At 37.9% G+C, this 14,990-nt stretch overlaps 1 protein-coding gene across 1 annotated transcript in view; it reads right to left on the bottom strand.

The window, feature by feature from the left end:
* Positions 1-3,273: 3,273 nt before the first annotated feature.
* LOC126148580 (sodium-independent sulfate anion transporter-like) overlaps positions 3,274-14,990 on the bottom strand; it is a 76,538-nt gene continuing 64,821 nt past the window's right edge. Inside the window, exons 11-13 of the mRNA XM_049915765.1 lie at positions 9,926-10,079; positions 3,785-3,921; positions 3,274-3,395 (exon numbers count right to left, since the gene is read on the bottom strand). Coding sequence (XP_049771722.1) covers positions 3,851-3,921; positions 9,926-10,079 — 225 coding nt within the window. The 3' untranslated portion in view covers positions 3,274-3,395; positions 3,785-3,850. The remainder of the gene's footprint in view (positions 3,396-3,784; positions 3,922-9,925; positions 10,080-14,990) is intronic.

Below are 14,990 nucleotides of genomic sequence, written 5' to 3' on the forward strand. Positions count from 1 at the left end.
ATTTCAACACATGTATTAGTCCTATAAATGGTGGATCTAATGCTGTCTTAATGAATAAAAATTCGCTTTGTCATGTGATGGGAGATGAGTGGAGCATGGATGCTTTGTATATGCATGGGCAAGTACGCGATTAAGTCTGATAAGTACTGGTCTGTGGGGACTGTTTCATGCACCACGAACTCAGCAGGTATGGTGATGGGTTCATTGTATAGTATTTCGATGAGTGACACATCAAGATCATCTTTATGTGCTATTCAAATGCCCAGAAGAACACCTGGAAGATACTCTACCCATAATTCTGAAGGGCACAGAAGAGTAACTTCCATCTCCCAATGCCACTGTTCCATGAGGCCATTGATTTGGGGGTGGTAGGCGGTTGTGTAGAACTAGTGGCACTGGTACAGGTGGTGTAAGTCATTGAATAGTTGGGACTCAAACTCCCAACCCTTGTTCGATGTTAAGGAGGCCAGGAAGCTGTATCTTGCACTCCAGCTTTTGAAGAAAACTTTTGTTACTGTCTCTGCTGATATGCTGGAAATGGGTGTGGCCTCCACCCAGTTTGTCATGCAAACTATCATTGACAATATGTAATGTTAACCATTGGAGCTCTTGGCAGTTGTTAGGAAGTGGGAGGAGGCATATTTCTTAAGTTTTCTCAGCAGTAGGACACACCCCGGATGCATCAATGCGGTGTCTGACAAAGGTCGTGTGGGGTTGCCGAGGTTGCCACTTGTCATCCCTGTGACAGTCCAGCTTATCAAGGATGATACGTAGGGGGTCATCTTGGTCTTTCTTGTTTTGCAGAAAGATTATGACTTCATCTTGACAGGCATAACAAAAGTGCAAACTGAACAGTACATTGTTAATAAATCTTTGCCATGTCTGTGCCACATTTTTTAGTCCCACAGCATGTAGAGGCACTCAGAGAGACCAAATGGTATGATTATGACAGTTTTTGATATGGCTTCTGCTACCATCAGAATTTGCATTCAACGACACTGAAAATTTTTTCCCCAGACAGGATGTGAGAAAAATGATGCAACTTCAGCTGTCAATGAGTGTATGTGCATTGAGGTAGCAGTAGCCATACATAGGTGCCAAGTACTGCTCTTCTTGTGAACTGGTTTAATGGGAGAGGACCAAGCACTGTCTGATGGCCTGAATATGACAGCTCACAAAAGTTCATAGACTGCAGCTTTAGCCACTTTAATTTTGTGAGGATCTAGACGACAGGGGTGATGATGGACAGGGAGACCTGGTGTGGCTGTAATTGGTGGGGTGTACCACCCCACATGCACAAATTGTTTGTGGTCTAATGGGATTTTCTGCAGCAATTTTGTGTGAAGTACCTAGAATAGATTCACTCAGTGTCAAATCTGGAATGTTTATCATAAAGTCACTTGGTAAATTTGGCACTTGTCATGGCACAGTTTATTGCTTGACATTGGCCATGATGCAAGGTTAGTCCAAAGATGTGGCGAACAGTGAAGGCATTATCACTACGTTGTTTGGCACTGTTGTATTGTCCAAGCCTTGGTAGATATTTAGCAATTTTGCAGACTCAACATTCATGGAATTCATGAAAATTTGTTGAGAGATATTTTTGACACTGCCAAAGAAACAGTAAGATTGTGCCATTTATAGTAGCATCATTCTCGATGGTGTAACCAATGTGGTAGATTTTCAACTTAACAGCAAAATCATAGCTCGACATGGAAGTTTGGGCTCACCCCTGTGGGAAATGGGGTAACAGATGTGTGATAGAAGAATAGTGACACACCATGGAGATTCATTTTCCACACTATTTATTACTGAGCACATAATACATAACTCATGTAATCATTACAAGCTTACACAGCATACTAACTCCCTTTGCCTTCTGAAGCAGTGATCTCCCTTTTCTCCAGTGGTAGATAATACACTACCACTCTATCTTTTCAAAATCAGAAACATTTTACAGGAGATTTGTTTTTAACACTGTAGTATGACAATGCAAGAACAATCAATTTGAAATATGTCCTACACTGTTACTTGAGAGACAGTCATCTAAAATAATCAGTAATGCAGCAACGTGAAATCATTATATTACTGATCAAAAACTTTATACTCCCCTGTTAACTAATGTAAATTTGAAAGCTAGTTAACAATAGGGCTACATATCTCAGAGAAAGGAAAAGAAATATTAATTTTATGTTTTCTGCAGTAACCCTGGTTACACAGATGAAAACCTTACACTGTTGAAAAAATGAATCACAGTGAGGAAGTTGTGTATAATCACCAGAATATACTGAACAGAAAAGGAGACAATTCTGCATCTCAGCTGCTTTGCATAAAATAAGAACATGCTAAGTCTTGGACTTACTTTCCCTCACAGAAGGCCATAGTTGTTCAGCACACAATGTCTGACCATGTGAATCTGTTTATAATACACGTGATCCAAGCCTTGTAGTTAGTAGAACAATAGGCAACTTCCGGCAAGAATGCATGACAAGATACTGATAAAAAGTCATGAAATGACCTTATAACCTGTTCATTGTTGTAGTTATGACAATAACAGGTTAATGGTACAGTATCTGAGTATACTATTTCATTAAATCAATAACAAGCAGTTCATCACTGCACTTGCTTCTGCAGAACATGCAGATTTCTATTATAGATATATCTAAAATTCTAAACCAGTATTTGTTCATCATTTTCAGGATAGTGGGCTGATTTTGGCTTGTGAGAGGTTTCACCATCTTGTAACTGGCTTTCCAAGCCAGTCACAATAATACTTTGAGAGCAGGCTCAGTTTGAACCCAAATGTTAGGAGAAGCATTTAGCATCTGCTTGTACCATTGAGATTTTTGCTCCACATACTTTGAGTATTACATCATTGTTTCATTAATAATGAACCAGTCCCAAATTAACATAAGGGGTCATAAAAATCTGCAGTGTTGTTTTGACAAATTAATTCAAATCAAATACTCTGCAGCTTTCTATTTGGGGAAACTAAGTGCATATCACATTTAGTTTATCTACTGATTTTTCCACTGTGGTAATTGTAGATAGTTTTGTCCTTGGGCTTTTCTGAAGAAAGTAAATGTATTGACTGGTTTTCAGCTTCATACATACTACCACCTAATATCACCTTTAGTCCTTGCTTCAGTTGTGTTGAAAATCAGTTGCTATGTATTGCACTAGCACTAATATAAATATGTCTTCAGTTATGGCACACATTTTGCTAATCTCATTTGCTGAAGTATTATACTGATTCATATTAAATCATTTGCACTTGAGGAACCACCATTTTCAAGTTCATGATGATTGTTGTAGGCTTCTTTGTGGCAATAATCCACTGCTAACAAAACTGGCTTCAGAAATACCATTTTGTGTAGCCATGTCCTTTTTGTGTGCTGTGAAACAGAACACAAATTAATTCACTGATTTGAGGTTTTTCATGCTTGCAGACACAGGGAATATTTCAAATCTGCAATAAATCAGTTATAACAGTTAAAAATACACAACATGAAATATTACAAAAAGAGGAAGAACTGGCCCCTGAGCAATAAGTATACATTAGTCCTGATGTAGGGAACTCTTGCACCCATCACTCAGTGAGAAATCACTGCAGTCAGCCTCCCAAATACTGGAATAAAAAGTATGTTTAAAGCATAGCAAACTAGAGTAAACAATTTACATCTGCTTAATGTCTTGTTCAGATACATATGTGGAATGATATTAACCAGACACAAACAGTTAAAGAACTGAAAAAATTACAAATAGTAAAGGAAGTGGATCTTACCTCCGATAAGGCCCTCTGGTTCATTCTCCTCATGATAAACAACAAATTCTGTTTGGAGCATTTTCTCTATGCTGATCTTTGGTTAACAGAAGGAAAGTGGTTGTTGTCACTTACTGAAGTCATATGTAGGGAATCACCTGTAAGTGATTAATAACTAAATTCTCCTTCCTCCTGAGGTGATGTCACTCATGTGTTATGTTATCACATTATGCTACAACAACATTTGAGGTCTGTTCAGAAAATCCTGGATCTTTGTCCACAACATTTTTATATGCTTACCTTTGACTTGTTGTGCATAGCCTCCTTCAAAATACTCCCCACCACAACTGATACAATATTTCCAATGCCGTTTCCACTTCTGGAAGCAGTCTTGTTATTTCTCTTGCTTTACTGCACAAAGTGCCATTTGCAAATTTTCTTTTATCTCATCTGTCATTGCAAGTCTTCATCCTTTGAACAGGGTCCTCAACTTTGGAAATAAAAAAAGAAGTTGGAAGGGGCTAGGTCTAGAGTGTACAGAGCATGAGGCAGCACAGTGATTTTGTTTTTTTGTGCAGTACTCATGCACCAACAAGGATGAATGTGTGGGTGCATTTTCATGATACAAGAGTCACAAGTCATCTCACCACATTTCGGGCTGTTTTCTTCTCACATTTTCTTGTAGGCATTGCAACAGATCCTGATAATACCACCAATTAACAGTTTGTCCCTGTGGTATGAATTCATGATAAACTAATCCTTCAAAGTCAAAGAAAACTATCAGCCTTGCTTTGACATTTGACCTGATCTGTTGAGCTTTTTATGGTCTTGGAGAACGTTTCTCAACCCACTGTGAAGATTGAACATTGGTTTCAACATCATATCCATAGAACCACACCTCATTACCAGTTTTGATTCTCTTAAGGAACATCTCATTCTCATTTGTGTGATCCAAAAGGTCTTCACAGATTGTGTGGCAAAGGTCTTTCCTGTCTTGAGTAATGAGGGATGGGATGAACTAGGCAGCAACATGATGCAATCCAAGAAGCTGAGTCAGGATTTCATGACACGATCTGACTGAAATGTTGCATTCTTCTGCGATCTCTCAGAAAGTCAGTCTTTGATTGGACTGCACAATTTCATTGATGTTCCTGACATGAGGATCATCGGTAGATGCCTAAGAGTGTCTTGAATGAGGGTCATCTTTAACTTCTGTCCATCCATTTTTTAAACCATGTGAACCATACCTAACACCAAGGTCATCTTAAGCACTCATCACTGTAGGCTTTCTGCATCATTTGTTGTGTCTCTGTAAAAGTTTTCTTGAGTTTCACACAAAATTTAATGCAGCCACATTGCTTCTCAAACTCTGCCATCTCAAAATTCACATACTACTTGACACATACAACAATGAAAATTCCAGCAGCTACATATTAAACACAGATGTTTGCAGGGGTGCCAACCTCATATTTCTCCAACACACCACTCATAAAAAATTATGAATGTTTCAGGATTTTTTGAACAGACCTCGTATTTATTGTGATGAACATATTAGGCAGCATACAGCACAAAATTTCTTATCATTTCAAGTGAAAAAACAAGTCCTAATTAACCATAAATATTTTATTGTTAATGTGACACATGATAGCTGAATTGGGGATACACGTACATATTTGCATTGAAGTGGCACTTCCTAACAGGTTGCTGAAAAATATACTACTACAGTCATGACAACTTGCTGGCAAATATACTGCTACAATCCTCGATGAAAATGAGAACATAAGGAATTGACATAATGAGGGAAACTCCTTCATGGAATACAAATAATACTGCAACAAAAGAAAAGAGAGAGAGAGAGAGAGAGAGACAGAGAGTTTGTTGGGGGGGGGGGCACAGATGCACATGTGCTTTTGTGTCAGCATGCCTGTGGCTCATACACACATGCCTGCAAATACACCCTGAGTAACTGGAGACTTGACAGATTATCGAGCGAGGTGGCGCAGTGGTTAGCACACTGGAATCACATTCGGGAGGATGACGGTTCAATCCCATGTCCAGTAATCCTGATTTAGGTTTTCTGTGAATTCCCTAAATTGCTTCAGACAAATGCCATGATGGTTCCTTTGAAAGGGCATGGCTGATTTCTTTCCCAATCCTACCCTAATCCAATGAGACAGATGACCTCGCTGTTTGGTCTCCTCCCCCAAATCAAACCCCAATCCAAACTAACAGATTATCTATAAGAAAAAATAAAATAAAAAGTATGAATAGAGCCATTGTGTTTCCATGGTCACATAGTGAGGAAATCCTCATTGATGTGGAACATGTCAGAATACAGATCTTTCTAGATAACTTCTCTCGATTTTCTTGTGTGGACTTTACTCAGTCACAGGATGCCATATTACTTTTAGGTACTGGTAATTAGAATTGTTGTTTTTGTGACAACTTTTCTGGGTGCACAACCACATTGTACCACTGTCATAATCACCAACATCAATGTCACTGTTCTAAATGGTCTTTATTAGTATGAATGAGTACCAAACTGAGCTCTTATATATTGAGATTTCATTCATTTCATAATATACATAAACCAAGCCTTGTAGTTAGTAGAATGATAGGCAATTTACAGAAAAAATGCTTGACAAGATACTGATAAAATCTCACTGTAAGATCCTTATAAACTGTTCATTATTGCAATTATGACAATAACAGATTAATGATACAGTAACTGAGTATACTGTTTCATTATATTCATAACATGTAATTTGTTGCTGCCCTTACTTCTGCAAAATTATGCAGATTGCTCTTATAACCATATTTAAAAGTCTAAAACCAGTATTTGTTCATCATTTTCAACACAGTGGGCTGTTGTTAGTTTGTGAGAGGTATGAGCATTTTGTAACTGGCTTTCCAAGCCAGTCACAATGGAACTTTGAGACCAGGTGTAGAATGTTAGGAGAAGCACCTAGCATCTGCTTGTACCATTGAAATTTTTGCTTCAAGTACTTTGAGTATTATATCACTGCTTCATTAATAATGAACCAGTCCCAAATTAACATAAAGAGGTGATAAAAGCCTGCAGTGTTGAGTTGACAAATCACTTCAGAGAAAATACTATGCAGCTTTCTTTTTGGGGAACTGAGTGCATTGGTTTATCTATTGAATTTGTCACTGTTGTAGTTATAGATAATTGTGTACTTGGGCTTTACAGAAGAAAGTAAGTTTCAGCACACATTTTGCTAATCTCATTTGTCAAAGTATTATACTGATTCATATTCAATCATTTGCAGTTGAGCAAGTACTGTTTTCATGTTAATGAGGATTCCTGTAATACAGTACTTAAAAGGAGATTTAAATCTAATTGTCATGGGGGACTGAAATGCAGTTGTAAGGGAGGAGTAGGAGAAAAGGTTACAGAAGAATGTGGGCTTGAGACAAAGAATGAGAGAGGAGAAAGACTAATTGAGTTCTATTATAAATTTTATCTAGTAATGGTAAATACTCTGTTTAAGAATCACAAGAGGAGGAGATATACTTGGAAAAGAGCAAGTGACGCAGGAAGATTTCGGTTAGATTATATTATGGGCCAACAGAGATTCTAAAATCATATACTGGATTGTAAGGAATATCCAGGAGCAGATATGAACTCTGATCACAATGTAGTAATGATGAAGATTACATTGAAGTTTAAGAGATTAGTCAGGAAGAATCAATATGCTAAGAAGTGGGATATGGAAATACTGGGAAATAATGAGATAAGCTTGAATTTCTCTGAGGCTTTTTATACAGCAATAGGAAACAGTTCAGTAGGCAGTACAGGTGAAGAGGAATGGACATCTCTAAAAAGGTCAGTCACAGAAGTTGGAAAGAAAAACATAGATACAAAGAAGGCAACTGCGAAGGAACCTTGGGTAACAGAAGAAATACTTCAGTTGATTGATGAAAGAAGAAAATACAAAAATATTCAGGGAAATCCAGGAATACAGAAATTACAACTCATTGAGGAATGAAATAAATAGGAAGTGGAGGGAAGCTAAGATGAAGTTGCTACATGAAAAATGTGAAGAGATCAAAATAGAAATGATTGTCAGAAAAACTGACTCAGCATATAGGAAAGTCAAAATAGCCTTTGTTGAAATTAAAAACAGGGGTGGCAACATTAAGACTGCAACATAAATTCCACTGTTAAATACAGAAGAGAGAGCAGATAGGTGGAAAGAGTACATTGAAGGCCTCTATGAGGGGGAAGATTTGCCTGATGTGATAGGAGATAGGGGGTCCATGATCAGAATCAGAATTTAAGAGAGCTTTGGAGAACTTAAGATCAAATAAGGCAGAAGGCATAGACAACATTCCATCAGAATTTATAAAATCATTGGGGGAAGTGGCAACAAAATGACTATTCACTGTGGTGTGTAGAATACATGAGTCTGATGTCATACCATCTGACTTTGGAAAAATATCATCCACACAATTCCAAAGGTTGCAAAAGCTGGCAAGTGTGAGAATTATTGCACAGTTAGCTTACTACCTCATGCAACCAAGTTGCTAACAAGAGTAATATACAGAAGTATGAAAAAGAAAATTGAGGATGTTTTAGGTGATGATCAGTTTGGCTTTATGGAAGGACAAGGGGCCAGAGAGGGAATTCTGACATTGTGGTTGACAATGGAAGCAAGATAAAAGAAAAATCAAAACATGTTCATAGGATATGTTGACCAGGAAAAAGTGTTCAACAATGTAAAATGGTGCAAGATGTTCAGAATTCTGAGAAAAATGGAGTTAAGCTATAGGGAGAGACAGATAAAATACAATATGTAAAAGAGCCAAGAGGGAGTAATAAGAGAGGATGACCAAGAATGAAGTGCTGGGATCAAAATGGGTGTAAGACAGGGGTGTAGTCTTTTGCCCCTATTGTTCAATCTGTACATCAAAAAAACAATGATGGAAATAAGAGTAAGGTTCAGAAGCGGAATTAAAATTTAAGGTGAAAGGATATCAATGATACAATCTGCTGATAACATTGCTACCATAAGTGAAACTGAAAAAGAATAACATGATTTTTTGTATGGAATGAATAGTTTAATGAGTACAGAATATGGACTGAGAGTAAACTGAAGAAAGATGAAGGCAATAAGAGGTAGCAGAAATGATAACCTCAAGAAAGTTAACATCAAGACTGATGGTAATGAAGCAAATGAAGTTAAGGAATTCTACTACCTAGGCAGCAAAATAACCAATGACAAATGGAGCAAGGAGGACACCAAAAGCAGACTAACAATGGCAAAAACGGGCATTCCTGACCAAGAGAAGTCTACTAGTATCAAACACAGGCCTTAATTTGAAGAAGACATTTTTGAGACTGTACATTTGGAGCACAGCATTGTATGGTAGTGAAACATGGACTGTGGGAAAACCAGGATAGAAGAGAATCAAAGCATTGGTACAGATGAATGTTGAAAATTATGTGTACTGATAAGGTAAGGAATGAGGAGGTTCTGTGCAGAATTGGAGGGGAAAGGAATGTGTGGAAAGCACTGACAAGAAGGGATAGGATGACAGAACATCTGTTAAGACATCAGGGAATGATTTCCGTGGTACTAGAGGGAGCTGTAGAGGGCAAAAACTGTAGAGTAAGACAAAGAGTGGAATAAATCCAGCAAATAATTGAGGACATAAGTTACAAGTGCTACCCTGAGATTGAGATGAAGAGATTGGCAAAGAAGAGGTTTCTTGTAAGCTTGTTTGTGGTAGGCATCCACTACTGACAAAAATGTGTTCAGAAATACTATTTCATGGATCCAAGTATTTATTGTGGGCTGGGAAACAAAACATAATTTAATTCACAGATTTGACCCTTTTTCATACTTGCAGACATAGAAAATTATAACAGTTAGGAACACAAAACATGTAAATACTACAAAAAGCAATAAATTCATTAGTTCTGGTGTAGGGAACTCTTGCACCCATCACCCAGTGGGAAACCATTGCAGTCAACCTACCAAATACTGGAAGGAAAACTATGTTTAAAGTGCAGCAAATTAAAGTAAACAATTTACATGTGCTTAACATCTTGTTCAAACACATGTCGAAGGCTATTAACCAGAGACAAATAGTTACAGAACTAGAAACATTACAAATAGTAACAGAAGTATATCTTACCTCTGATAAGACTCTCCAGTTCATTCTCATCATGATAATCAACAAATTCTGTTGGATGTAGTCCTTGGAACATCTTTACTATGCTTGGCTTTAGTTTATAGAAGAAAAGTGGCTGTTGTCTCTTACTAAAGTCAAGTGTAAGGCAGTCAACAACCTGTAAGTAATTATGAACAAAATTTTCCTTTCCCCTGAGATGAGGTAACTGCTATATTATGTTGTCACCTTAGGCTACAACAACATATTTATTGTGATGATCATAGCAGGCAGCATATAGCACACAATTTCTTATCATTTTATGTATCAAAGCAAAGTCCTAATGAAACATATATATTTTACTCTGAGTTTCTATTCAGTGTGACAGTTATAACTGAATTGGGGTTGCATATACACATTTGCAATAAAGTGGCACTTTCTGACAGCCTGCTGAAAAATATAGTCTACTGCTACAGTCCTTGAAGAAAAATTAAACATAATAAATTGATGTAATGAGGGAAACTGTGTGTGTGTGTGTGTGTGTGTGTGTGTGTGTGTGTGTGTGCATGACGCACACTTCCTTGCATGCATGCATATGCATGGGGCACACATAAATGCCTACGAATATGCCTTGTGCAACTTGAGACTTGACACATTTTCTATAAGAAAAAATAAAGTAAAAATCATTATTAGATACATTGTTTTTCCACAGTCACACAGTATGGAGACCCTCATTGACATGGAACATTTCAGAATACAAATCTTTGTATATAACATCTCTTACTTTTCTTGTGAGGACTTTACTCAATTAGATAATGCCTCCTTACTTTTGGGTACTGATAATTAGAATTGCGATTTTTTGTGACAACTTTTTCTGGGTGCACAACCGTATTGTATCATTATTATATTCACCAACATTTTTCTCGGTGTTCTAAAAGGTCTTCATTAAAGTGGACACATACCAAATTAATATCTTATATATTGATATTTCATTCAGCTCCAAATGTCAGTTATCAAGCAACTTACTGAGCTCAATTTTTGATTGATTGGATGGATGACAAGGGTAGGGGTGAGAAGGAGGCGATGCCATTTATTGTCATAGTTTTTATATCTATTTCTATTGTTTCACATTGATGAATGAGGAGGACTCTATTACTGCCACACTAAAAGGGGTTGTCTTGTAACCACTATCAGTCTGGAAATTGACTACTCTTAGATTAGATTAGATTAGTACTTGTTCCATAGATCATGAATACGACGCTTCGTAATGATGTGGAACGTGTCAGGTTAATAAAAGGTGTCTATACAAGATATTACATTAGACAAAATATTACATGACACTCAATATTTTTAATTTTTTTTGTGGGGGTTGGGAAATTACCCACTTACTATATCCAAAAATTCATCTAATGAGTAGAAGGAGTTGCCATTAAGAAATTCTTTTAATTTCCTTTTAAATGCTGTATGACTATCTGTCAGACTTTTGATGCTATTAGGTAAGTGACCAAAGATTTTTGTGGCAGCATAATTTACCCCCTTCTGAGCCAAAGTTAGATTTAACTTGAGTAGTGAAGATCATCCTTTCTCCTAGTGTTGTAGTCATGTACACTGCTATTACTTTTGAATTCGTTCAGATTGTTAATAACAAATTTCATAAGTGAATATATATATTGTGAGGCTACAGTGAAGTTTTCTAGCTCTTTAAATAAGTGTCTGCAGGATGATCTTGGATGAGCTCCAGCAATTATTCTGATTACACGCTTTTGTGCAATGAACACTCTTTTATTCAATGATGAGTTACCCCAGAATATGATGCCATATGAAAGCAGAGAATGAAAATAGGTGTGGTAAGCTAATTTACTCAGATGTATATTGCCAAAATTTGCAATGACCCCTAATAGCATAAGTAGCTGAACTCAAACGTTTCAGCTGATCCTCAGTGTGTTTTTTCCAGTTCAACCCCTCATCAGTGCATACACCTAGAAATTTTGAATATTCTACCTTAGCTACCAATTTCTGATCGAAGTCTATATTTATTAATGGGGTCATTCCATTTACTGTGTGGAACTGTATATACTGTGTTTTGTCAAAGTTTAATGAGAGATCATATGCAGAGAACCACTTAATGATTTTCTGAAAAACATCATTTACGTATTCACCAGTTAATTCTTGTTTGTTAGCTGCTATAGCTATACTTGTATCATCAGCAAAAAGTACCAGCTTTGTATCTTCGTGAATATAGAACGGCAAGTAATTAATATATATTAAGAACAGCAGAGGACCCAAGACCGAACCTTGCAGCATCCCGTTCTTGATTGTTCCCCAGTTTGAGAAATCACCAGTTTTTGCATATAATGTGAACTGTTTATTTCAACTTTCTGCACTCTTCCAGTTAGGTATGATTTAAACCATTTGAGCACTGTCCCATTCATACCACAGTACTTGAGCTTATCTAGAAGTATTCCATGATTTACACAGTCAAAAGCCTTTGATAGATCACAAAAAATCCAGTCCGACAGCTAAAAGACAGTGGAAGGCAACATCCATAATTTCACAACATCAGGCATTCCTTGTATCTTTATCTTAAGGGTAAATGGCTGCAGAGATATATTCAAGATTGTGAAAACAATACAGTTTCATTCCACACAATATGATGTTCTGCCATACAGACTTGCTGTGTTGTCCAGTTTGAATGCTTGCCTCATGCTTCATGAAACATATGCTGATGGCTTAAATATCAGTAAAGACATGTGTGGTCATTGTTGTCCTCAATAAAGCTTTCCTGGGTAATGACCATGTCATCAGAGTTCTTTGTATACTAATGTTTCAGTCATTGGTGCATGTGGCTTTTGTCAAGTTGATGTGTTAACTGTTGATCCATTGGCACATTAGGATCTGATATTTCATTATGTTGGTAGTATAAATTGTTAAAAATGTTATTGAACCTGATTTTGATTCTATGGTAGAAGTAGGAATCCAGGGATTGATCGTTATTGCTAGCATTCATGAGGCAGCCCCACTGGGGACGGCAGTAAACATGGTATTGTCTCCATCACCAATAAGCACTTTGGTAGTAGTACAGTACTTTGTCACTGTGCTCACCTGCTTCTCATCCATCAATCCATAGCTCTCAGTAAAGAGGAACTGACCCCACCTCCCACTCCTCCCACAGAATTGAAAATGGACTTCATTAACAATCAACACTAGAGCAGGATGGAATGCCAGTAAATGAGATCTTTATATTGTACTGGCCAAATACATCACCCTGATGAATGGCACTTGCAACAGCAGCTAAAACAGTGGTATGAATAAGACCACATCTAGAGAGTCACACACTCAAATTAGTTTAATTTATACTATCTGCGTACCCAATGTTGCCAAGGTATGTATTTATTCCAATCTTCTATTAACCCTCCTCTTCCATCAGCCACTCTCTGTCAGTCTTATTGTGCCCCTCTCTCTATCCATCTCCTGCTCCCTCCTCTCTCTGTCAATCTGCCCCTCCTCCCTCTGCCCGTCTGCTCCTTCACCCTCGGTTCATATCCATATCCTCCATCTTAGTCCATCTCTTCCTCCCCCTCTATTTGTCAAGCTCCTCCTACCCCTCTCTTTGCTGATCTCCTCCTCCCCTCTCTCTGTCAATGTCCTACTCTTCGCTTTCTCTGTCCATTTCCTCCTCTCCATATGTCTGTTCATCTCCTCCTCCCCCATCTCTCTGCCTGTTTCTTCTTCTTCCTGTGTCTGCCCATCTTCTCTTCTTTCCTTTCGCTGTCCATCTCCCTTCCTCTCTAACCATCCATTTCCCCTTCCCCTATCTCTGTCCATCTGCTCATCTTTCTGTCTGTGTTTATCTTCTCCTTCCCCCTCACTGTGTTTCCAACTGTTAATCCTCCCTTCTCTCTCCACATCATCAAACTCACCTGAATGGGAGACTGGTGGTTCTTACCCCTACAGTATTTATTTCCAGACTGTAATAAATATATGTATATGTACCACATTTGATTGAAATCATTTCAGGGGTTTAGGATGTGGCTGAGAAGGGGCAACTGGAACCTCGAGTTCCTGTATTTTGCACTGGGGAAGGAAGTAACAGTTGGGAACGCTAGGTATTTTTTCCAATTTTAGATGTGCCTGTTGGTAGTACCTGGAACTTTCTGGAATTTTGCCAGCTAAGTACTTCTTCCAAGTATTTTTCCAATGCTATGACTCACACCAACACTTCCAAGTTGAGTACTACTGCATATGTGTGTCTTAGCAATTGTGGTTCTGAAGGTAAGTGAGAATAATGATGCCCAGTGAATGATATGGTATTGAAACTGTAGTAACTCAAGTAATATGGATATGGTTCAGAATAGCAAAGTTTGTATATGATCAGGTAGCTGGGCACAAGTTTATTGTTCTTGACTGAATCTCTGTGAGACATTACATGAAAGTTTGCAGTATTTGGGAAACAAAGATAAATATGAGGGCTGTTTTTTTTTCAACCTCCGATCGTCCATCTAAGCAAGTAAGAGGTAGGGAGGGGCTGGACGTGTGCATCTTGTGATTGCGAAGCTCCCCCACCACAACCTCTGCTGTTTTCAGCTTCAGTGTGTCGGTTGTAGCTGAGCTATGTCCGTGTAAACATGGCCGCTATGCTCGATGCTCCTGCGAAATGTGAGTTACGAAGTGTAATCCGTTTTCTGCAAGCAGAAAGATGTAGTGCTGCAGAAATCCATTGCAGAATGAGTAACGTGTATGGTAACAATGTTATGAGTGATGGTAGTGTTTGGGAATGGTGTTGAAAATTTAAAGAAGGATGAACAGACGTTCATGATGAAGGTGGAAAAGGTCGCAAATCTGTCACCACTGTAGGCCTCATTGAGCATGTTGATCAGGCAGTGAGATGCATAGATTTACAATTAGCAAATTGTCTGATGAATTTCCAGACATTTCAAGGTCTGCTTTGTACACAATTGTGACTCAAGACCTACACTATCAGACATTGTGTGCACGTTGGATCCCAAAAATGCTGAGTACTGACCACAAAACGCAAAGGAAAGCATCAGCATTATCGTTTCTCACACGTTATGCCAATGAGGGTAACGTTTTT

The sequence above is a fragment of the Schistocerca cancellata genome, chromosome 2 (assembly GCF_023864275.1).
Source record: "Schistocerca cancellata isolate TAMUIC-IGC-003103 chromosome 2, iqSchCanc2.1, whole genome shotgun sequence".
Lineage (NCBI taxonomy): Eukaryota > Metazoa > Arthropoda > Insecta > Orthoptera > Acrididae > Schistocerca > Schistocerca cancellata.